At 38.0% G+C, this 25,816-nt stretch overlaps 2 protein-coding genes across 6 annotated transcripts in view; both read left to right on the top strand.

The window, feature by feature from the left end:
• Positions 1-232: 232 nt before the first annotated feature.
• On the top strand, positions 233-16,036 carry LOC117418397 ((E2-independent) E3 ubiquitin-conjugating enzyme FATS-like). Of its 4 annotated transcripts, none has more exons than XM_034031391.3 (10): positions 233-563; positions 2,602-2,677; positions 7,901-7,950; positions 8,837-10,001; positions 10,116-10,382; positions 10,651-10,820; positions 11,421-11,601; positions 13,356-13,419; positions 14,165-14,264; positions 15,588-16,036. In XM_034031391.3, the coding sequence occupies exons 1-10, from the start codon at positions 558-560 to the stop codon at positions 15,624-15,626; spliced, it is 2,118 nt and encodes a 705-aa protein (XP_033887282.2). In that variant the 5' UTR covers positions 233-557; the 3' UTR covers positions 15,627-16,036. The 4 variants fall into 4 exon arrangements, with proteins under 4 accessions (XP_033887282.2, XP_033887281.2, XP_033887280.2 ...); XM_034031390.3 differs by having other exon boundaries at positions 233-1,427; positions 10,116-10,226; XM_034031389.3 differs by having other exon boundaries at positions 233-1,427.
• Positions 16,037-18,064: 2,028 nt separating this feature from the next.
• Positions 18,065-25,816, top strand: part of LOC117417977 (disintegrin and metalloproteinase domain-containing protein 12-like) — a 74,454-nt gene continuing 66,702 nt past the window's right edge. For both annotated transcript variants that reach the window (XM_058985200.1, XM_034030429.3), the window contains exon 1: positions 18,065-18,598. In XM_058985200.1, the coding sequence (XP_058841183.1) occupies positions 18,484-18,598 (115 nt within the window). In that variant the 5' untranslated portion in view covers positions 18,065-18,483. The remainder of the gene's footprint in view (positions 18,599-25,816) is intronic.

Raw genomic sequence — 25,816 nt, 5'->3', positions numbered from 1 at the left:
ATTATTATTATTATTATTATTATTATTATTATTATTATTATTATTTTACAAAAATATCCTCGAGCATTTTACAGAAGGCCAAAAATAGGCTCATCCAGTTGTACAAAACTGAAGGAACCATGTCTGTGCGCTCTGCCTCTGGTACACTGTAACAGAGATCCCCTTTGTTCTTTGAAAGTGGATCACACAGTTATATTCACACTTGCCTAGAGAAGCTCCCATCAGTTACAATGTGTTCTTCGCAGGCTTCTGAACCAGGGCTGTAGTTTATAGATTTGTATTTACCAGCTAAACTGTAAAAGATTCCAGGGGGCAAAAACTCATCCATTTGAAGTTCACTGCATCTAAAACTGTTTTATCAAGAAATATTGAGCTACACGGTCTGTCATCAGAAAAGTATTGTTTTGATCTTAGCCTTCTCTGAAGATTTACAAAGGAAGAGAGGGAGGGATGGCTTCTGTTGTATAAGATTTTGAGGTACAGTAATCTAACAACATTCTGTCTGCCACTCTGGATCTTTTGGGAAAAGATCACAATTATAGCAGGTTAAACTTATTATGTTGGTAAGTGTACAAATCATTTTTAACACTAAAATCTAAATATTGTTTTTTTAATAACAATTGGTTTGTGTATACATATTCTGCAATTATGTTCTTGAAATGTGTTTTAAAATTTTAGCCAAGTACCTTGTACATAAATAAAACATAAGGCTAACACCACAGGGTTAAAATAAAGTTATTTTAAGACTCAATGCTTCATCTTCAGCAGGGTAGCTGCAGCTAAACCCAATTTGATACTGGTGGTAACTGAGGTAGCCTTTTTTCCTTTCTACTTTATTAATGGCTTGTGTATAATAAACATTATGAAAACATAAATCTGAGAGGCCACTGCAGCTACCTGAGAACCACAGAAGAATAGCCTGTGAGTCTGCGGCTCAGGTGCAAATTGATCCGCCCAGCAACCCGCGACCAAAAAGCTGTATAGAAAGCAACGGCCTGGAAAGCCTACTGATGCAGATGGAACGGCTCCTCAAACAATCAACAGGGGCCCCTCCAGTCATCAAAATACCACCACTGTCCGTCAGAACGGTGTCTCTACCGGAACTGTACAATGATGGCATTGTGTTGGCACCACGACAGCGGGAGATCCTCGAATCTACCCCACATTACTTTCCACCTTCTAGAAGATGGTCGTTTACGTCTGCGAAATCTGCATGCAGCGAGGATACCTCTGGAGGGAGTGTCACACCTATCTCTAAAGGCTGTCTGGAGAAGGCTCGTTTAAGGTGTACGGCAAGGAAGGAACGTGTCGTTTTCTGCACGATGGAGACTGTAAATAGAGGATGGTTGCCAATGCAGAAGAAAGCAGCCACCTACGTTATTCACAGCGATAAGGAGCAGAAAGAGACCGCTGCTGCAACAAGAGAGGTATGATACTGTATTCAGTAGTGGGGAAAGTATCAGGCTTACTAAGAACAGACATACAGAGACATATGTGTATATTAAAAAAAAAAAATACAGATCATGTGATTGATTGTTTTTTGTCAAGTTATGCAATGCCTGCATGCTTGAGTTTACTTTTATAATTATTTTTTATTTATTTAAAAAAAAAAAATTAAATTCTAAGAAAGTTGATAATAAGGTTTAGCCTGCAAAAAAAGTTTGTTATGCTTACAGTATTTCAATAACAATTGGATAATTGGATTTTAACTTGCCTTTAAAGAATTGCAAAATGTGGTATTAGCCATCACCATTGGATTTCAGTGATCAAACAATTTATTTAACAAAATAAAAAAATGTCCAGTGTATATGCTTAACTAACACTCTCCTTCTGCTGTGTGTGTAGGCAAAACAAAGAATAGACTGCCTTTTTTGATACGTTTTTTTTTGCAGTTTTCAGTATTTTGCTTGAAACACCCACTTTGTAGACACCTGATTTAATATCACCCCACACCTAATACGCTATCTTACATTATTTGACAAGGTAGGACTGAGTTTGTTTTCCCCACTGCTACCAAGTTGAAATTATTCCATGTGACTACATCACGCCATTTAAGCTTCAGGATATTAGAAGAGCTGCCAGATAGAATTGTAACCATCTTAACAAGATGCTTCTTGCTGCACTCCAGACACCCTGCAAGAAGTGCCAGGAAACAGAACACAATGCAGTGGCATCTAATGATGTTATATAAGTCAACCTGCTCAGCACTCAGTAGCTGGCACTCAGTAGCTGGCACTCAAAGACGGTCTCATGAGCTCCAAATATGTTAAAGCTTAAAGGACGGGGTGGGGGTGGGGGTGGGAGTTGGGGGGTACGTTTAAAATACAGCATTATTAATCAAATATGTGTGGGGCACTACTAGACAGAATGGTATTTCTAACATCCACTAGGGGCAGAGTGTTGCAGGAGGACAGGTTTATCAGGGTTACAGTGTGGTGTACCAGATGTGCTGGGAGGTGGAACATGATCCTAAGAGCTATGTTGAGCACACAGGGGTGCTTTAAACTTCTGAGGTTCTTTTTTTTTTTCAAAGGCACCAGGATGCAATGACTGAAACAGAAAATGAACATTTCAGTAATTATGCCTTTGTTATTTTAACAGAAGGTGAACTCATCTCCAATGCGAAACAACTTGGACCATAAGCATACCCCAAGAAACAAGGACAACATTTCTACAGGTAACTATGAGATTACAATGTATTTACTTACTTCCAATTGACTTCTCTTGTCCTTTACAAGTATGTGTTGGTGTTTGGAATTCAAGAAATGTTGCCATGGACAGTACCGTGCAACAGATAAATCATGCCCCTTTGTAAAGTCCTTTTAAACATAAATCCAAGTGTAATAACAAGCCACCAACAATTTTACAGCACTGTGGAATCATTCTAAATGGCATGTACAGCATGTGTGGTTATCCCAGGGTTCCCCTTAAAAGCATGTGGTTCACGCAGTCAAGGTGGATTCACTGGCACTGTCAAATGCTCTAAAAAAAGTGACTGAAAAACAAGCTCCTTGTTGTGCAGATATACCTAATACTGTACCAGACAATATGATCCCATTGCTCTGATATTGTACTGTTTATTTGTTTATTTGTAATAGTTTTCTGGATTACAAAGTGTCTGCTTTGATGCCGTTAGTGCCTTTGGCAGTGCGTTCAGTTCATGAGTCATGCACTGTTTGCTCAGTGAATTGCCTTACTGAATAGTTACAATAAACAGACAAACAAAGTGGCTTCTGTATAAATAACGTTTTGTCCATTTGGGGATGAGGAGAGCACATCACGGAAAGCAAAACTTAAATGCAGCTAAAACACAGTTGAGTTGTTTATATGACCTAAATATTTCAGGCCCCACAGTCAAGTCTTGGTAGAGGGCTCTGTAGCTTTGGCTCACAGGGGATTCCCTTATTTAACATTTAGACTGTGGTAGGCATTGCATCATGTTGCATTTATTTGGAAATTCTAGACATATTTATGTTTTAAACCTAAATACCACATGCAGTGTTACATACATACCTTGTAAATAGATAAAGCTCAAGGAAACTCCTTGGTTTGCATACGGCACCATGACAAATACAATCTCGTCTTCGCTCCATTCTAGGACAGACAGTGTCCCCTGCAGTGAGCAAGCCAAGGTTGAAGCAATCTGTGGAATATTTTTTAGAACAATTTGGTTGTCAGTTGAAAAAGCTTGCTTGTGATTTCTCTTGCTTTTTAAGTGGCAATTGCACTGAATTGTTTTGAAATCAGTAAAAAGCAATTGTTCAGAATAGTTAGAAAATGTAAGGTGACCATGATGTTTGTGTTTCCGATCCTTCAGCACCTGTGTTTACTACAGGAATGCCCATACTTTCATGAAAAATAAAAAATAAAAAATGAAAATCATAGATGGTATTTATTCCCTTTTTAAATATGTTTTACTTTATGTACAGCACAGTTATAAAGAGTTAGTAGCTTTACTCTACCCTTTTTTTTACTCTACCCTTTTTTGATAAGTCTGTGTTAGAGTGCTTTCACCTGAGATCAGGACCTGACATAGTCTAGATCAGCCACAGAGTCTATTGAAGTAGTCGCCTGGCAATCTGTCACTTTGGATCAAGTTTCCTTTTGTTTTGCTGGCAATATACTGATGTGAACTAGATTGTGCTGCAATAATAATGTACATGGCAGGAAACTGAAGAGAAGTTCCTGTATACATAGTTATGGTTTTATTAAGAAAAGCAATATTTGAGTAAGAAGCACATTGACTGTGAAGCAATGTGCTGTTTAATCCTGTTGGGGTCTATTCATTTGATCTATAATCTGTTGATCTAAATACCATCGTTATTTAGAGCACTATGACGTTTTGCGGGTCAAGGTTATGAAAACCTACATATCTACTGTAGAGTGCATGCGAGTCTCTGTGGTGTCATTTGTCTTTGTCTTTAAACGCATTAAAATCCATTTACAGTAAAGCTATTGGTGACTTATTTTCATTAGGATCTTGCAATTCTGATTAGCAAACAAGGACAATGGGAGTTTCCCCTCATTATCCAACAAACATCGTCCTGCATGGGGGTGGGGGTGGAGGGTGGTTAGTTCAGTCTCTCTGCCTGTCCCATCTTGGAAAAGTTGCCCAGTGCCAAGATGAATGACGTAAGCCTAATTAGGTTTTGATGTTGAGTGAAAATGTGATAAAAAAAAATTATATACCACTCACCAAGTAATATGCTGCTGATGACAGGCAAACTAATATTCATGTTAAAGATCCCAATTGAAGTGTTATGTAAAATGAAACATTGCTGAGTGAAGAAAGACGTTATTAGTGCCTCCATACCAGGGTTGCCAACAGTGCCCTATAGCAGATGGCTGTTGATATTGGCAGCAGGAATTAAACCATGTTTAATGTTTTCTGCTGCTGAGGCAATTAAAACTCTTTAGTATATAAAATGGTAATTAAGTAACAATAAGTGGGTCCTGGTTAGTGAGAGAATTGTTGTGGAGCTAAAACTCGACCATCTGTACTACCAGTTAGAACATATTTCTATTGAATACATGTAGTAGCATCTATGGCAGTGGGACTACAAGACAAGAATTTGTGCAACTTTTTTAAAAAGTTTTTTCATGAATCGTTTCTTTTAGTATTTCTAAATTCAGCATTATTGAGTGCTTAATAGTTATGGGGGGTGATCATCTTAATAATAAGTATACCCTTATAAAAGTTTACCACAGTATTTTTGCAGTTTTCCCGTGCTTTTTCCATGGCTATACTGTGCATTTACCATCGTTTACCCTGGTGTGCCATGTTTATCAATATGATTTACCGTACCTTGCTATTCTTTACAGTGCTTTCCTATGCTTTACTGCTTTCACTATGCTTTATTACACTTTGCTATCTTTTTACTATGGTAAACTTTTCTAAGAGTACATCCTTACACAGACCTAACAAGTTAAAGCTGAAGAAGCTGGTTGGAGGTGAAGGAAAATGAAGAGAAAAGGGAGTCAGCACAAATAAAAGGTTAATGTCATTATTGTTAGGGGATTCTGCCATGTGAATTGCCCATCTCTTCAAGAAAGAAAGCCTGCAGCCAGGGAGGATTTTAATTTGCACACAGTTAAACCCGGTGCTTATGTGACACCAATTATTTACCCACCAATCCCATCCCAACAAAGCACAGGCCTTATCTGCATGATAACCTCCATTCATCCGGGTGCTATTCAAAGACAACAAGGTGAGAATGAGTTAGGGTTGGGAGACGGTGCTGCTTGAAAGGAATGACAATGCCAGGGAGGTGAGAAGAGCATTCATTATGCATGCTGTTGTGTTGAGAGAACAGCCTCTCTGGTTACAGGGTGGCCTACTTAGTGTTGTCTATAATGTGTGGTAGGTGAGCAGCAGACATTAGTGGCTGGTATTTTCTAAATGAGAGATCATGCCCAACCTTTTGAATTGTTCTGGGTACCAACAAAAGCCTTACAAGGCTGATTCTGAGGCAGAGCTTCCAAAGTGTTTTGTCACAGAGGTTTACTTCACTGTACGGCATTCAGTCTTTATTAACAGGTGCATGTACCCTGGTAAGTTTTAAGACTTTTTTTTTTTAAAGCAAGTGTATTTTCAAGCAGTTTCATTGAATGCATTATCAAGCAAAAGTAAAACATGGCATGTATTTGGTTTATTTATGTAAAATAAAGCAACATGTGTATGTGATGTATTGATGTGCAGTAATTAAATGCACTGCAGGCTGCAATGCAAGACTGATACAAATGGCCAAATTAGATAAATGAGGGTTTCTCTGTTACAATGTGGAATTGTCCACTTTAAAAAAAAAAACAGGAGTTCGGTTAAGAATGTAGAAAACACTTTTAAAACATTCCTCATTGAAACTGTTTATTTATTTATTTTGTATTTATTTTTAACACACATATTCTGTTCGAACTGGTTAAAATAATTTATTTTAATAAATGTTATTTTATTATTTTACTATATTTCATCCACATGTCCGGTTCCAGTTAAATAAATAGCGCCAGGAAAACGAACAAAATCCTAATTTCATTCTAGGATTCAAGGAAATGGATGCTCCATGTTGTCCTTTAAGGATTTACTATGTATCAAATAATCTGTCACATTCTGGTAGCAGATGTGCAGTTTCCTAGGTAACGGAAGTACAACCTGACATTAGAAAAAGTTATTTATTTATTTATTTTTTTTGCCTTCAAGGCAGTGATGTAATGGGATCCCTATATTATGACCACCAAAGGAACTAACACAAAAGCATGGTTTTATTAGAAAATTTGAATTGAGATAGGCCTAGATGGACTGATGCTGAGTTATATTAATAATGAATTGGTCTTCACATTAAACTGTACCTACATATTGTATCTGCCAATATTTTAATACATTAGCATAAATTGAATGTAGGTAATGTTCTCATTATAATATCAATAATCATTAATTAGTAGTACAAAAAAGCATTTGTCTCATCAATATAATAGCAGGGTCTTGCATACATTATCTATAATTGCAAGAAATAATAATGAGGTATAGAGGAGATCAAACAGCTCCGGAAGCCTTAATGCTTGTGTTCCAAGCATTTTATTTTAAAGTAATTATTCCTAATATTTTCCATGTGAATCAGAAGTAAAGTTCTCCACAGCCGTTCTTTCAGGCTCCTGTTTTTAGTGCAAGTGGTTTGAGTTGTGTATGTTGGGGGAGAGAGGAATAGTGACTCACATGCTGGTTGCATAGCAACAGCCCTCTCTTCAGAGAGTTGTTTATAATGACAATCCCCTTGGAAACTCTTTCACGATTTTCATGTAAAGTGAGAAACTTCTAATTGGCTGAACTTTAGTAACCTGGAGTATTTCTAAGCTGATACATGTTTATTTTGTACTTCTTTTGTTTTTGTTTTTTAACTTCAAAGAAAATGTAAAAATATATTCATATTGATAAAAGCGTATGGCACTTTCACTAGGATTAAATTATACTTACGGCTGCTGCTGGTAGCTTTTAAAAGTACCAGATACAGTATCAAAAGCTATGACAATGCGTGTTATATAATGATAACACTGCAGTACCATCATCACAGTTGTTTGTTTTGATGGTACTTCGAAAAATTTAATAAAAAAGCAGCATATTTAAAAATGTAATCCTGGAAGAACTACATTTACAATTTTTCTTTAAACACCTTTTATTCACAGCTTGACCATTCTTTCGGCTATCTATGTCTATTAATTGAATGTAACTAATATCTTTGAAGTCTTTGTGCGTTCTTTCATTTGATCTAATTATACTAGAATTTGCACCACTGTCTAATATCCAGCTGTATATGTTATTATTCAACAGTAACTGTATGTGTTTTGTTCGTTTTCTAAATTACAGATGCAAGTGAAGGTAACCAGTGTAATTCTTGTATATCTTCAACAGGGTTGAGATTTGAGGGATTTCCTTTTAAAGGTACCGCAGACATTCGCAAGGTACAATTTTCCCTTTCATTTTTCATTTTGTGTCTTTGTAAAAGCCAATGCAAAATGATATACTGTGCAGAAAAATACATGATTCTGTGCTAGGATCTTACCTGAGTTTCCTTTGCCTTTGTTCACAAAACAGCTATCCAAGTGGAATTCAGTTAGTTGGTCGGGCAGCAGTCTCTGGCAGTAAGTGTTCACTGCATGTGGCTGCTGCATTCTGGATGAAAAACAGTAATTCATTCTATAAAGAGCTTTGTTAAAGAAAAAGGCTAGCCAGCTGTGTTTGAACCACCCTCCAGAGAAGTTTAAAGTGCAGAACACATTTTGGAAATAAAAAAGTTGAACTAAGCTATTTTAAGGGGGCAGTGGAAAGGGTACTAGAGTTAATTAGCAATATATTTTTAAAAAACCTTTGATTACAGTAGTATACCTTTAAGAAATGATAAGGTACAATTGAGGAAACAATTAAGTGACATCAAATTCATGGTATGGAACAGGTACACTGTTGCCCTTGAACGTTTAACTGATCTGGATTGAATTACAACTGATGCACAGGAAATCAATAATATGCTTTAAAAAATTAAAACAAATACATATGAACAAATTGACTGTTTCTTATTTACTGTAATTGTACAACACAGCAAAAGCCAATAATACTTTGCTTTAGCTGACATTAGAATTTATCAGGGACACACTAATGTGTAAATTCTATTTTGGCTTCACAAACAACAGGGAGGGGAGGACTGGTTAATTTGTATGGGCGTATCTCTCAACTCTGGAATCATGACCAGATTGGTTAAACTTAATATAACTGTACAAAACATACTGTCCTACTAGGAAGGGATACATAAATAATAAGGTTTTTATTTTTTATTTTGTTTTTTCCTTGCAGGCCTTCATCAAAGAGAAAGTTGGTTTGCTGGAAAACAGTCTGCCTGCTCCCATTGGGGGTTACTTTCAAGACCTCCAGGGAAACAGGACAGCCTTGTCATTATTTCAGCCTGATTTGATTCACTCTGATAATCCACACAGGAAGGAATGTGCAGCACCCTGCATGAGTCCCTCACTTCCGGCAGAACAACCAAGGACAATAGGAATTCTGAGGACTTCCAGAGAAAATGTGTGTCAGACAAACTCGGCTCACATGAAGAGTAAAGCTGACCTGTCTAAGATGAGACCAGGATTCTCATCCATCACAATAGCAGCTCGGAGAGTGACAACACCGGCCAGCAGACCACCAGAAACAACTCCTGACTCCTGTCTAAAACATACAGAGGGAGCTTTGCCTTTAAATGCTGTTGATCCTGTTGTCACTGTGGACAGGCCTTCGATTGGCAGGCACTGTAAACCTGTCCTGAGAAACAGAAAAGCCACGATAATAAAGGTGACAGAGTACAGGCACAGGTACAGTTACACCGAGAGTGGTAGAAAAGCTAGGGTGCCCGAGCACAGGCACAGTTACACTGAAGGTGAAAACAAAGAGAACGCATATTCTCATTTGCGTGAGGAAGGGGACAGAAGAGGCTCCTCTGCCTCCTCGTCACAGGGTTTGGTTCGATCGTCCACCCACTATAAGGTGCCAGCTGAGTCAGCAAATGCTGTCTTGTACCTGGACAAGTCCCTTTCCTTTTCCATCCATAAGCCTGAAAGAAACACCGTCCCACAAGTTCACAGATCAGCCCTCTCTTTGTATCTGAACAGCAGTTCTCCCAAAGAAACACTAGATGGCGGAAGTGGCAAGACTAATGAAAATTATTTACCAGGTCCTAAACCCACTGGGAACAGCAGCAGAGTATCTGATAATACAGAAATGAACCAGGAGACTTCCACAGTCCCTCCATTAAATCAAAATGGGTTAACTCCTCAGAAACATTCATGTGTCGACGGCATCTGGGGCATTGCGTCTCAATCAAGTGCACAATCAAGGGCTGCTGCCTTGACAAAAGGGGCCCTTTGTGTATTAGCACCACAAATAGACAAACAAGAACATCAATTTAATTATGAGACCAGCAAGCATCGGAACAATTTCAGGATCCTGCATCTCGATGATGGCCAAGGTATGTAAGATATCTAAATTACTTTAATGAAAAACCTTTCATCACTGTAGACAAAAGGCTTCTGTGAGATGCTCATGCTCAGTTTGTTGTTTACTTTTGTCTTTGGCATTACAGGCCTCCAGACTTCCAGTTATCCAAACAGGAAGCAGACTGCTGATCAGGGTGTAGGCAGCTTTGCTTCCCTTCCGGAACAAGATGCACTCAAGAGAGGTTCCCCTCCAACCGGTGACTATTTATTGAAGGGAAATTACTGCAGTGCAGTTACAGTGACAGCGCAAGCAAAACTCCAAACACAGCTCGTGTACCAGATACCAGACAGTCCAGAGGCTGTTTTGGCAAGGGATTCTAAGGCGTTTTCCAAAATTACTTGGGATACTTTTGGTAATCTTGTTTCTTCTTTTTAAATCTCTCGTTTTTCTTTTGTATGTTCAAATAAAGTCTTAAAATCCGGTTGTTTCAAAGGTAATGTTGGAAATACTACTACTAGAATATTATGTAAATTAGAAAGGAGATATGAGGCGTCATCATTACGATACTGCAGCTTGAATGAGGCTTCAGAAAGTTCAAGAAAACTTTTGTGATGTTTATTTTTTAAAAAAGGGCTTCTCTAGTTAAGATGGTAATCTTTTCCCTTCTCTCCCTTTAATAGATGACATAAAAAGCTTGGGCAAAGTGTCAGACTGTGAGAAAGAAGACATCAGACAGCAGTCCACCCCCAGCATGATAACAGAACATACCAGGAACCCAGGGAAACCAAATCAGTGTGTTCAGTCCCACACTGACCTTGAGGACGGCTCTCGGACAACATTGACTCTAAGAGTAAGAGACACGAAAGTTCATCTGTGAACAATGAATAGGGCAGTGGAATTCGGATTTGATGATAAGTACAGCGTCAAACTATTGTCTTGATTGGACCGTTCTTAGCATATTTTAAAGCTTAGAACGACTGTATATAATATGTAGTCTAGTATGTCTACAGACATTTTTTTTTTATCTGCAAATCAGCTCTCTATTACACCGCCTTACTGTTCCTCTGGTGTAAATGGTTAAGTAGATCATATATTGAATATGTTTGTTCTGATGTGAGTAGAATGAGACATTGCACAGCATCAGAGGTTGACGTTTACAGTAGGATCCGACCTATGTCCTGTGACTTCATATACTGCACACCCTCTGTATGAACTGATTTGCAGATTACCATATTATTTACCCATTACTAGAATGTTTACTGTACTTTACCATGTTTTTTTTTTTTTTTTACCACATAACCTGTTTGATTTACTAGACTTTGCAATAGTTTTACTATGGTATAATGCTGATAAGGTCACAGCAGCAGTTAATGTTTTGGTGGAGGGGAAGTACAGATAGACAGACAGGTGCTTCAGCTGTAATAGTAAAATGAATTGCTGTCCTTTTCAGGAAGCCCTGGAACTCCTTCGGCCTGACTTCATAACCCGTTCCAGGGAGCGCGTGCAGCAGCTTGAACTGCGAGCACTCCAGAGGAGAGCCGAGCAGAGCGAGCGTGTGAGCCCACCCCCAGGAATACCCTCCAGCACCGCCAACAGAAAGAGGCAGTGCACCAGACCACACCCTCTCAGTGGTATATACTATCAAACATTACCTTTATTTAAACAAAACCCTGTCCTAATGCGAGAAACTGAATGTACATGCGGCAAGTAGGTTGCAGTTCTATCAATTCAATGACATTTATTAGAACCACATTTTTTTTAGTCCATAGAGCAACTCTCTTCCTCTTCATGTTTCTGTATCTTTCTACTAGAAAACCAGATAGCACATGTTAGCACTGCTTCATTGAAACTGTCTTGCTGAGACTCAATTTCCCTGATGTGCTTCAAAAATATAAACATGTATTGTAAAAATATAGAGCTATATTTATTTGTGTTTCTGAAAGATATGTGAGTTGTGCTGGAGTGCTTGAGCCCATTATTCCTTTAATGTAAATTGAATTTTCTAAAAAGGTGACATAATGCATAGTAAATTACCGGCAGCACATTTCTCCCATCCAGGCCTTCTTGTCTTACAAGAAAAAACTGATTGACATTCTAAATAATTTATATGTAAATACCCACATCTGTGCAGTTTTCATTCACATGATTCTCTTCAATAGAACATTTGGTTTATTAAGGTATAATGAAATTCATAAAAGCAAGTTGTTGCATTCCAGTATAATTATCTACCAGGGTGCCTCTTTTGTAATTACAAGCATACTTGCTTGCCATGTAGCTACCCAACTACCCTATTACTCAAATTCACAATGTGTGGTAGTACAGCATTGCATTTTAAATGGCTAATTAGACCAAAATACTGTAGGCTATTGTCCTGATCTAGTGTTAACAGCAGTGTATGAATGAGACCTCCTTCTGGGCTGAATTGAAGAGTCCCTGGTGTTCAAATTGCTTCATTTTCAATCCTGCAACGTCAAGCAGATGTTTATATGCCCTTTAAAAAAGTGGCAGCAATATTAAAACAATAGCGATGTTGAAAAATACATTTTCTAAATATGTGCAACACAAGAGGCACAATTTTAAAATGCATTTTTATTTGAATGGATCTCGTTAGGGTGTTTGAAACTGCCATTATAGCGACAGTGTCTAGATGCTCAATTTAACGTGCACTGTAGTGATAATGGGCGGTCTATTCTGTGCTGGATGAGGAGAAAAGGTTCTGCACAGAGGATACAAACATCTTGGCCATGAACTACACAAGGGAAAATATTTTTTTGTTTTCGTGTTCCCACAGTTTTTTTATATTCCAATATATCATTTCATCATCTTAATTTCTCGCTGCCTCAACTACATATGTTTCATTTCTTAGCTGTTTAATAATATGTTTGTTTTGTATGATTCTCTAATGTTTACGATGTGTTCCTGCATAGATAATTATTCCCCATACAAACCATTAAAAAAAAAGAAAATTCTGAACAGACTGGTCAAGGCTGATTGTGGGAAGTGAGGTGGGGAAGTAAATCAATGTTGCTCAGGCACACCTAAAGCTAATGACAAGTAGTAGGATTGCTTTAAGAAACTAGCAAGTGCACTTTTAAAATTAACTTTGTTAAACCCAGTAGTCGTTGCATCAGTGTCTTCAAACCATTTCTGTTTAGAAGCCTGCAACCTACACATTCCTAAATAGAAAAACAAACAATACAACCTAAACCAGTTCATTTCTTAATTGGACAGCTGGTCCCAGTGTGTTGGTATTTACCAATGATAAATGCTGTGTGTCTGTCGATAAGGACGAACTTAGCTTTAACAACAAGAAAGTGACTGGAACAATTAAATAGCACAACAATTGATCTGCACTCCCACACATTACTGTCCCTGTTGTTTTCAGATAACCTTTTCAAGCCAAAGGAGAGAACCATTCCAGGAAAGGAGATGCAACTGAGATCTAAACGGTAAAAAGCAGCTTTGTTGAATATTTATTTTAGTAGGGCAGTTTCTTTTTATTATATTAGATATGCTTAATAAATTTGTGTTTGTATCTCTATTTGGTTATGAAAGATATTCTGTGATTTACTATATAATGAAATTAAAATTATAAGTGCACAGTATGTGATCTAATAATCAAAATTACTTCAATATCCATAACTTAAAAATGCTCTTTACAAGGTTAAGAAAGTAAGTCAAGTCACTTTTATTCATGTATTTTAGAATGGTATTTATAATCATAGCTCTAGAGGATCTGAATGTTTTTTTTTTTTTTAATACATCATGAACTAATACACCCTTTATAGATTATTTCTAATGATTTGAAGTTCATGATTGTGCTTTGAGACACACTCACACCTTAGGATTTACAAATGTTTTGTGTGTTAAAAGTTGTGTGCATTTCAGTAGCATACATATAGTCCAAGCAACAAGGCTTTTTGTTTCTGTGATAAGACAATTGTAACCCTTCTTAAACTGTAAACCAATTCCATTTTCAACAGTGAATGGACTTTGGCATTTCTTTTCATCTGCTAAAATGGGTGGAGTGATCTGCTTCCACAGTGATAAAGAAGTCTTCATTTCAGCTGTGAAGCATCCCTTTGTACTTCCCCATTCACGGTCAAAGCAGGCAATTGACAATGGGCTCTGCTGGCCCCTCCTGCACTCTGCAAAACTGAAACAGTGTTTTCTCTTGATTGCAAATATTGACAGGATTTACAAACAGCTGCCCGAAGTGAAAAGGAGAAAGGAAGAAGAACAGAAAAAAGTGGTATCGCAAACAAACAGGCTGCGGGCTGAGCTTTTTAAAAAGGTATAACTTTGTACTACAGCTGATATCAAGCAACACTCTCCATTCATGGGACTGGGGTGTGCTAGCATGCAGGATTCCTGCTGTAGCTCTATGCATCCGTTGACCCCTCTCGTAATGCCATGTTAGAACTGATTGCAGTAGTACAGCAAGTGTGCAAAATTTGATTGTGAAGGCGAGGAAGCCAGCTTTTTCAGTGATCAGGCACTATACCTACCTGCTGGGTACAGTGTTTGTTTGAGTGGAAGAGGGGCAGGTGAAATGTTTGCTTCTCACCAGCAGAGGTCACTGTTTGGCAGCAGCAGTGTGTTGAATGTGGAAATACTTACATACATTTACATTTCTGAATTGTGCTATTGCTCATTCCAGGTTGGCAGTTGTCTTTTATAAAGGGGGAAACAAAATGAAAGCAGTGACAAGGATAGGAATCTTTTGTTTTCATTTTCTTTTTTTACATGCATGAGCCAGATGATTTTGTTTCTTCCTATAGACATCCTTCTGAGGTCTGACATAAAAAAGAGCTGAAATTTTTGTTGCTGACAGCAAGCTCTGAGCTGTTAAAGTGTCACCCTTTGTTTAGTTGTGATACCTGATTGGCAAGCACTTTGTTACGCTGCTGAGATAGCGTGTCCTTGCCAGTCAGGCAAGTGAAGTTCAAAGTCAAATATGATGGCTCACCTGCAGACTTCATGTTCATCTTGTATTGGTCGTGCAGCAATGGACCCAGGATCATTCAAGCGTGTAAACAAAAAGAAAATGCAAACTGACCTTGGATAATTAGAGCCTTTGTGAGAGCTGCCATGTTGTGTTGTTACTTACATAGGTGGTCTGGAGGTTAACAGTCTGTCTCGCCAGTCACTGCCAGATTGCTTTCTGATCTCTGATTACAGAGCAGTATTTATAGATGAAGTCAAGGAAATACTGTGAACCCTAATGCCAATCCTCAACAGGGGATGCCATTGCACAGCTGTGCTTTTAAATAATATTCAAACATTGTTAAAAACACACATATCTTTCCTTCATTATTTATAAATGTTATACATGGAAGCAATAGTATCTTAAAACATAACAACACCGCCATTATCCAGTGCCACCTTTAAGGAACTTTGTTTAAACATGTGATGGCACTAGGCAAGTGTAGTAAACACATTTGTAACAAGAGCCTGAATTACATCAAAGTTTATGGCGGGCGCCATAGCTTTACTTTTCATTGGCCATGGCACTGCCATAATTTTAATTTAATCCAAACCACATGTTTACACTAATGGGCAAAAAAAATAATAATAATGTATTTCTTTTCTTTCTTTCTTTTAATTTAATTTTTAGAAATTACTGGACCAAATACTACAGAGAAGCATTGATTGATGAAGATGGATCCTCTCTTAAAGGACATCTGCTGTGTGCCACTGCTTTTAGCCAAGCCCTGTCATGTACTTTTGTTCCTGTCTGCTTTATTCTAAGCTGTTTCATATATTTGTGTAATGGTAACAGGGTTTTCTATCTTTACTTCAGAAGGTACCAAATGGGACACTTGATATACCCAAGCAGCATTGCTTTCAATACTATGCACTGTAAATAACAGTTGTAAGAGCTGGTTCTGGACTATACATAAATAAACTCTAACACATTTTCTTTCTAATTCAACCTGGTTAGCAGATAATCAAAGAAGATATTTCTAGAGCATTACTCATGAATGTTCACAGAGTGCTGATTGCATGAATTAAGGAAGGCTGAACTGACTATGAAAGAAATAAACACAGCATGTTTGCTTAAGATTTAAAACCTGCCTCTCGCATCCTTCAGTCATTTGGAGTGATACAGTTATGCCAGCCAGCAATACTAACTGGGTCTGACAGAGTCCCAATTGAAATTGATTTGATCTGCTGCTGATGGAAACAAACAAGTCTGACATCAAATCACTTTCAAGTCAGTCCCAGTGGCATCAGTAGTGATCTGAGCAGAACCATTTCCACATCTTATACTTTCTCTGATCCCTAGGCTCTAAACAGCTTGCACTGAAAATTCATTAGTCTACATTATTAAGAGAATGACCTGGTGTTTGCCTCTTTGAATTAATAGATATTTGTCTATATACTGTATTGGTTTTGCACAGAAATGTGGGAATTTGAGAGGGAATTTCTGGCTGATGGGAACTCAGGAGGACAGCAATAATGTTAAAATAAGGCATTCGGGAAAAGCCTCTTTTACAATTGTGTTCTGAATTTCCATTTGAATTAGTTACAGAATGTATGTTCAATTTAGTCAGTCCTACTATTCACCTATACAGTATCTCACTAATTATGTCTTGTAGAGGAATTGCAGGGCACATTAGTTTCTGCCTCTTAAAACCTTTGGCAAATAATCCAACAAATCTGGGAACTGCTGAGATCCACACACACACACACACACACACACACACACACACACAAAAGCTGTCTAAGGAAAGAAATGTCATTTTGTACATGGATTAATGGGCAGGTCCATCAGTCTCAACTTTAAAAAGGTCAAAACAAGTTTTTTTTCTTTGTAAGAATATGTGCTCATATGGCTAAATTAATTTTCACATCAACAGTACACAGTAGGGTTATGTGGCCTACCTGGATACAAATAAATAAATAAATAAATAAATAGTGACGCTGCAATACTGTCTATAGGTCCTATACATTGACTACAACATATAATGCAATTTGCAGCATGATACTGAATAGTCTTGTAAGGGTAAAACCATGTGCTGTATTAATATACATAAAATGCAATGGGAATGTGTCTCATCTGACACAGATGGTGTCCCGGCTGTCCAGCATATGTTGATGGACGAAGAAAAATGTGAGCGGCTGATGAAGCAATAACAGTATTTGATTTGATCGGTGTATACTATGGCGCTCCCCTCCCCAGCTCTACTGCGCTCAAAGCCATTGTCTGATTTAAATAATTAGACCCTAAGGAACTTTTTACACAAAGAACCCTTACAAATCACAAAATGTTAAGCCTACCAATTAGAGTACTGATGTGGAATACTTGTACTGAGAAATTTCAGATCTTTGTTCTTCACTGTCACTAACAACAAACGCTAATGTCTGTTGTATGTGTGTGTGTGTGTGTGTGTGTGTGTGTGTGTTTTAAGATGTTACATCTGTACCTAATTTGTCCATTCCCCTCTTATATACACTTAAAAGGAAATGAAAAACAAAGAAAAGAAAAATGTTTTTTGAAAATGAACTTCAGTTAACTTTTTTTTTTTTTTTTATTCAGGCTTTATATGTTTTGAGATCAGTAATTACTATTCCTCTGTCTTTCAGTTAAACTCCCATTTTTATGAGAAATGCGTTTTACAGCATTATGCTATAGTTTAAAATGATGCAGTTTACAGCAACCACACTCTGCTGACAGTACTAAAGCCTGCTTGTCACTACATTATTCTACAAACCCGATCTGGATTCCCCTGCAGGTGCTTGCTACAGTAGGAGGTTATAAGGCAACGGAGAAAAAAAAAAAAAAAGTAATAACATAAGAGATGGCTTTTTTCTTCTAAATTTAATTTTTTTGTGATACTGGTAAATATCCTGGAAAGTAAAATCCTTTTGATATAATAATAATAATAATAATAATAATAATAATAATAATAATAATAATAATAATAATAATAATAATATTTTTAAAGCTGTCGTTTTAAGTAGCATTATCTTTACATTCCATGTATTCTCTCTCTCTCTCTCTCTCTCTCTCTCTCTCTCTCTCTCTCTCTCTCTCTCTCTCTCTCTCTCTCTCTCTAAGTTATAGCGAACACATCGAAATGAATGCTGACATATACAGCACAAGATTCGGAGATGACGGACAAACTTTAAGACCGCGCAGAATACCCAAGCACTAGACTTAGCCCCATTGTTGTAATAAGGACTTTAAAAACCGCTAGCAGTTTGCGAGAATGCTATCTCGGTTTTTTTCTTCTTACCAACGATTTCTGTTTCTTTTCTATATATTGTAAACTTGGACCGGCGACCCTCCTATCCTCAAGTTCAGAACATCATTGGTTGAAAACTTTATGACACGAGTAGTATCCTACAGCAAGCCCCGATCAGCCCCAAGGCACAATTTTTTTTTTTTTGGAGTTGATCATATTGCAGGAAATCACTCACATCCTGAATACCAGGTTGCTAACTGTATAGTATGGTCCTGCTCTCCTGATTCCAGCTGATGAAAGTTATCTCCCAGTCCGGGCAAGATGACAAGCCGGCGATGGAAAAAAACCGTTCTACTTTTTATTACACAGCAGTTTGTATTACTAACGTTAACCAGGTTTTGTGACACAGTTGAGTCATCACCAAAAGGAACTGAAGGTAAGGGATGATCGTTAGTGAAAAATACACTTTAATATATATATATATATATATATATATATATATATATATATATATATATATATATATATATATATATATATATATAGAGTCATGGCTAAAGGTGAAATGGTTTATTGATATAATATATTGTATTTATTAAGTGGGCTCTCTTTGAAAAGTTGCGTTGAATGTTTAATGACTAATATATATTTATTAATTTTGGTGCCATTAATAGTTTATTATTATGGAGGGAAAAAAACTTTTAAAAACTGATTTTCAGATATTTATACTGTACTTTACTATCTTATAGTCTTGTTTTTCATATACCAATTTAAACTGACTAATTGTTTTTAATCTTCAGTAGGTGAGTTTTGCATGCTAAACCCGAAACATTTACAAAGAGGAGTATTTCGAATGACCAATATTGTATGCATTTTGTTCATTTGTTTGAAAGGAGACGCAGTATAAATGTTTGGCACATTGATGTGTTACATGTCTGTTTAAACCATTATCTACATTGCCTTGATTCATGCTGTAGTGCCCAAGGACTGGCTTGTCTACACTACAGCACAGCGCTGGAAAACGGTATCCTGTCTGTTTCTGCTATAATTTGGGATAGCTCGATTGCTACACTGATGTACCGTCCCACATCAGTGCTATGTTATGATATAGTATGTACTGTATGGCATAGTTCTGTTTTGGACAGTTCAATATAATACAAAATATGGGATACGGTCAGGGGTGAAATTCTCAACAAAAAAGTGCAGGTACTCATGCACAGCCAGTACACAATACATTTATGAATACAAAATAAGCCTTAAAAAATAACTGATAAAATATAACCAATGTATCATAAACAAAGAAGCTGAAAATGCTGAAAGCTGATGTCATCCAACTCAAAGGCATTGAGTGTACAGTAAGAACAAAGAAGTGTCTGTGAAGAAAAGAGTTCAGTCAAAACCAGACATGGCTTTGACCAGCGATATCTCAAAAATATCCCATTTGTTTGGGTCTGAACATTCTTTACATCTCATTGCATTGATTCGGCCACTAAAATCTATTCAGTTAAAAGCTGTTTCCAAACACTGCTGTTATTGTTATCCTTATTACTTACATTGAATGCTTCCTTTACATATTTAAAAAGAAAATGATTGCTTGCAGTTCCCTCGAATGCCTACAGGATTGCACTCCACACATCTTCAGACAAGAGTGAATCGCAAGGTTGTATTTTTGGATTAGATATGTCTCTGTTGCTAGCAGGTTTCAGGCTTTATCAAGGCTTAAGCTGACTTTTTTTTTGTTTGGTCAAAATATCCATGAAAAACCTGTGCCCAGTGTTTTTACACCACCCACACCAAGTTTAGCTCCAGGGAGACAAACTTTCTTTTTCTCCCTAAAGTGAATTGACACACAAGTAGCTTCCCACAGCTGTAAAAGCTCGGTTGTAGCAAAATATAAGTTCATTGTGTTTTGATTTTCAGAAGATTTGTCTCTCATGACATTATGGGGTCTATTTAATGATCTAAATAGTAGCAGGTCATAAACCTGATTCTCTATTATCCTCATCTCACTGTGTTTTTATTGTTGGTAGTAATGTGAATAAGTGGGTCAATAAACCACCACTGAAGGAAAAAAAAGCCCCAGCAGGAACAATACAAAGTTAAAGGGTGAGATGGGAGCAAGAATCTGGTGCGATGTTCCAGTAGCTGCCTCAGACATGTAGTTTGATTATGGCTTCTAATGGCGCTGGGGTTGGAAAAGAAGGATCAGTACAGTGGTGCAGCTGTGCCCATCACTCCTAGCTGTCTGGCTGCGAGGCTGTCACACAAGTCTTTGTTAAAGCTGCTTGGGAACTTTCTCTGGGCAGGTAATCCTTAGTGCTTCAGTTATTATTTTCTTGTGCTACAGTATATCTGGTCTCTGGTACTGTTATCTATCATCAGATAATCAGCTCAAGCAGACTTTGAGGGTCTCATCACTACTCATTCTACTCCTAAGGAACTAAATGAACTTGTTTTAATACACTGCACTGTTTTAGGTTGAAACAAAAACTGCTTCAATATATTCGCTCAAGCCTGCACCTAATTAAGATGTCTTTACAGTAGCGCTCAGGTCTAGAGACAACTTCAAACACATGTCAGTGAAATGCTAAGTGTTTCTCAAGGCTCTGGGCCTTGTATAACTGAACCAGACTCTGTTCTGTTTTAATATGGAAGACCCGGTGTCACATTATCACCAATAAAAAAGTGAACTACCCAGGAGTAAAACTTTCTAAGTGGTCTATATCATAGGTAATGTCCACCTATCAACTGCATGTAATGACATTTAAGATCCTAGTCATAACCGCAGGTAGTTTTTAAAAGTAATGAACTCCAAATGCATCGGTACTATCCTGTACTCTAAGAACAAGCTCATTTTGACCAGAATCATGTTTTTTAAAAATAGTACTTCACTCTCCATGTAGATACCCTGGTTGGAATTGTGTCATGTTCACATGGCTTATAAATATGTTTTGCAAAGGTTTATGATCATTTTTTTTTTTTTTAATTTAGTAGTTGCCAATTATTTTTTATTATTTTCTCCCAATTTAGAATATCCAATTATTATTTAAGCTCGGCTCACCGCTACCACCCCTGCGCTGACTTGGGAGTGGTGAAGACGAACGCACGCTGTCCTCCGAAGCGAGCGCCGTCAGCCGACCGCTTCTTTTCACACTGCAGACTCACCATGCAGCCACCTTGGAGCTACAGCGTTGGAGGACAACACAGCTCCGGGCAGCTTACAGGCAAGCCCGTAGGTGCCTGGCCAGACTACAGGGGTCGCTGGTGTGCGCTGAGCCGAGGACACCCTGGCTGACCTAAACCCTCTCCCCCCCTGGCAGTGCTCGGCCAATTGTGTGCTGCCCCCTGGGAACCCCCATCCAAGGTCGGCAATGGAATAGCCTGGACTCGAACCTGCGATGTCCAGGCTATAGTCTATAGTGCCTTTACTGGATGCGCCACTCGGGAGCCCCCTCCTTTAAGATAATTTAAATGTCTTGTGTTGAAAATATTTCCAATTATGCCCCCACCCCCCCCTCCATGAAGTTTAATGCCGGTTGATATCAGGAAAGCCAGATTTGTTTAAGTGTGCTTTTCTGTTGTTGGATGCCTCGTCATGAAGAGCACTATATAAGACTAATCTGTATGGAATAGTTCCACTTGGGTTACAGTGGATATTAACAGTGAACAAGGATAAACAGTTGCAATTAAGTTGTTTATGCACTGTTTGCCCAAGAATCATAAGTAGTATTTGTTGGACATCCTGTTTGTAAATATTGTATGATCAGAGATGGAGAGAATCAACGTTGTTCAAACATTTTCTGCCTGATACTGAATACAATAAATCAATCATTGAGCATAACAAATGAAAGAAAGGGCATATGAAGTACAGACCCTACATGCACAGTGCAGAGTATTTATTTCCTTTCCTTTCCTTTCCTTTCCTTGCATGATCTTTAGTATGCTTTCACAAGTCTCTGTTATTTATGAAGTGCAGCTGGAAAGTATTTTTCATTTATTTTGTAATCCCTTATAACAGTTTTGCTGTGCTTCCCTCAGTATTTACTTTGCTTTACCATATCTGTAAGTTCTTCTAAGCCATTTTTTTCTGTTTTAACAATAGTTGTTGCTGAGTGAGACTTATTTACACAAAAGCACACATGTGCTTGATAAATAAAAGATATAAGAGTAAAAAACAAGTCCTATATTACTGTGTCTCTTCAGCCTTAGCATTGAAATAGAGTCCCATTGCAGACAGCGGCTTACACATCTTTTGTTAATGCTAACAAATGCAGCTTCTCTCATATCCATCACTAGTATTAGGAAATGTTACCCTCAACAGACCTACTGGAAATAATGGGAAAATGCATTATCCTTATTGAGAAGCACTCAATAATTGGCAAGATGTGGTAGAGTACAGATCCAAAAATATAACCATTATCATTTTGAATTATTATCACTGACAAAGGATAGCAAAGCTTGTTTCGGGATTACAGCTGTGAAACATATGCAGTGCAAGGCCTGACAGGACAGAAGTGCAACTCCATTCTTGCAGAAGTGTGATAAACGATGCAAATGCCCAGTTTTACCTCCAGGATATTGTATGCTTATGACTTTTAGAAACATGCAGAATATTGTCCCCAAGCTGAGGCTTGAATTGCAAAAAGGGGCAGTGATTGATTCAGTTAACTGGCATGCTTTGACTTAAAATAACTTTATAAAAACTCATAGTACCAAGTTACAGGAAAATAGCTAGCACTGTTGGGTGCCTTAACTCTGAGCCCTTAGGACAAGTTAAAACATAGTTATTAAAAACAGAAACAACAATCAAGAACATAAAACTATGCAATAGCAAACAAACACTAGGAGAACACTGGAACTCAAAAAAGACAGACCACCGAGATTAAGCCATCACCCCTTAGCCATCCATCTAAGCACATGGCTAATTTAAATACAAGCTCATATTTCATTCTGATTGCCTCACAACTGTGATTCAAATGTGTTGCCTTCTGGTTTTCGTGCAGCAGCTACTAGAAAATAAAATAGTTAGAAATGGCTGTATTTTTGCCCTTTTTGTTTCAACGCCCCCCCAACATTAAGCAAGATTCCAGCAGTACCACCTGTGTCAACACCCCCTCCCTTACGTGATTCAATCTCTACACCCTCAGGGCTTTACACAGCAGAATCTAGTATGCCTTTAAAAGCATATGTGGCTGTAATGGGTTTTACAAGCTTATGAGCCAGTAGGTCATACCAAGTTGGAGAAGGTCATTCTCAGGCTGTGTCTTCTCTGGTTGTCAGGCTGGGATCTGGGCAAAGCTTAGGCTTCTTTCCTGCTTTTTATCACACACACACACACACACACACATAGCGTTGAACAAACACACAAACACATACACACTTAACAGAACTTTGCTTGCCATCTTCTGTGAAGATTTCCTATTCGCACCATCCAAGGATCCTGTCCTGGGCTAGTATGTGCTGATGTGTTTTTGCTGGTATTTCTGCTGCTTGCCATCCCTGTCCTTAAGTGTCTGGATATGGCATGTATCAGTGAAGGTCTGGAGCACTTCTTGGTCTATGTATCCTGTCAACACTAAACAGTCAACAGGATCCCATACATGTTCTTTAGAGTTCATGTTCAGAGTTTGTGAGGACCCAGATTGGTGCTCTTCATATCGGTTGTTGATTGTAACTTTACCAGACACCTGTATATTGTGAATGCAACTGCTTTTTGTGATTTGTTCCTTTGCTTTGCTTCCCCTTCCTATACAAAGCACTGTGAATCATCACTTTAGATGTAAGCTCACTTGTAGATGTGAGATGCACCTCGTACCACATGCGCTTGATTCATTTGCAAGTTCATTCATTTTTCATCGTCTCACTGAACAAGATTTTGACCCAGGGGGCTCTGGATTTAATGCGACAAGATATTAAACTTGCCAGCAATTGCAAATTAGCCATGCCATTGTATGAGAACTGAATTGTTTATGTAGGCATTATAGCTGCATAAAAAACATATGGACGATTGAGATAAAGACTTTTTTTTCAAATGTTTGAGTTTGACTGAGTTTTCACTTTCATTCAGTGCCAAACATGTGCTTTCCATGACTGGTGGTGTCATATGGTTTTCTAAATGAAAGCCTTTATAATAACCAGATTAAGGCTTCAGCACAATTATATTACAGAAGCTCACAGACAGCATGATCCAACAGCCTAAGGATACAGGCAGAGTCCAATTCATCACAAGATGCTTCACATGGGGAAAGCTTAGCTTGGTTAAGATACTGACTATTCATTCCCAACAAAGAATATATGACCAAACGTGACACCAGAAACAAAAACAAAACACCAAGCAGTTTCAGCACAACCTCAAATCTATCAGCAGCATTCAATGAGATGTATGTTTAATGAGATTTGTTGTGAAGCATGTAGTATCTTGCCAGTAGATGGGGTGGTTCTTTGTTTTCTGACTGCCTCATAGTTATCACTAACTAAGGCGTTAGATTCACATCTGATCTGCCAGTTTTTTCCTGATATATCTACTTCCTCTGGCCAACTTCTTCATCACAGGCAGAAATGACACCATTTCTGGATGAGACCGATAGCTTTGCTAATGTTCTGGCTTGACAGATGTTTTAATGTGACTTTATGATTCATAAACCCGCTGCCGCAGATGACAAGTCATTTTCTGCCAGTTCTTTTTGCAACACTGTAGCTCTAGTATAATATTGTGGACAGCACTTAGCAGCTGACACAAGGCTTGGTTGCCTGCAGTGCACAGCACCTGAAAAGTGTAACATATTTGTAGCATTTTTTTTTAAGTTTATCGGATTATAGCCAAATGCAATCCAAAATGTTTATAGGAGGATGAGAGTATTTCGGAGCTCAAATGTAATGGCATCTGTGACCCCACCCAAGCAGTTTCTAATTATGCCATTATCTCACATGAGCTGCTTTTCCTAGGGTCACCAGGTATTTATTCAGTGTTACCAGCAAAGATGTTTGGGGTGTAGTGGGTCCAAGATGAACTTCTGGCTTTGTGAGTTAACCTCATAATTACCCCGAGGGCTTCTACAAACTCATGAATGTTATCACTTGACTAGGAAGGTACTGCCCTGTGTAGATATATGGGGTGCAGCGTAATGAAACTGCCTTAAGCAGATCCAGGGAGCACCCAATGCAGTGCTATCACAGCTCCCATCTAAAGTGCCTCACAATAACAGTGATTACCTCATTGAGTTCCATGACAAGTCAGGCAAATAAGATCATGTGTGCAAAACAAATAGTTGAATTAAGGTCAGAATAGGTTAGTGTAATATGACTGTGCAGCCACCTCAACGCTGCGGCACCCTCAATTACCTAATGGGACTGGATTTCTTCCTCATCTGTAATTGGATGATTTGACAGTTATTACCTCATTCATAGCTAAGAGCATCATCGCTGCGGGGACAAAGGTCATAGTTCAGATTCAGATTCTGACTTAAGGTAAATAAAATAAGTATTCCTTTGTAAAGTGTAGTCCTTCTAGTAAGACAGAAAGCATCTGTGCTGTGGGGTCTGTTTTATTCCTGAAGCAAGCCTTCATGTTTTGAGACATTGACCAGCTTAATGCCACAGAAGTGCACTTCATTTGCAAGGAAGAGGAAAGGCTTGCAGTTTTTATAGACTAGAG

The sequence above is a fragment of the Acipenser ruthenus genome, chromosome 13, assembly GCF_902713425.1.
Source record: "Acipenser ruthenus chromosome 13, fAciRut3.2 maternal haplotype, whole genome shotgun sequence".
NCBI classification, from domain to species: domain Eukaryota; kingdom Metazoa; phylum Chordata; class Actinopteri; order Acipenseriformes; family Acipenseridae; genus Acipenser; species Acipenser ruthenus.
This window is presented reverse-complemented; position numbering and strand designations above follow the sequence as displayed.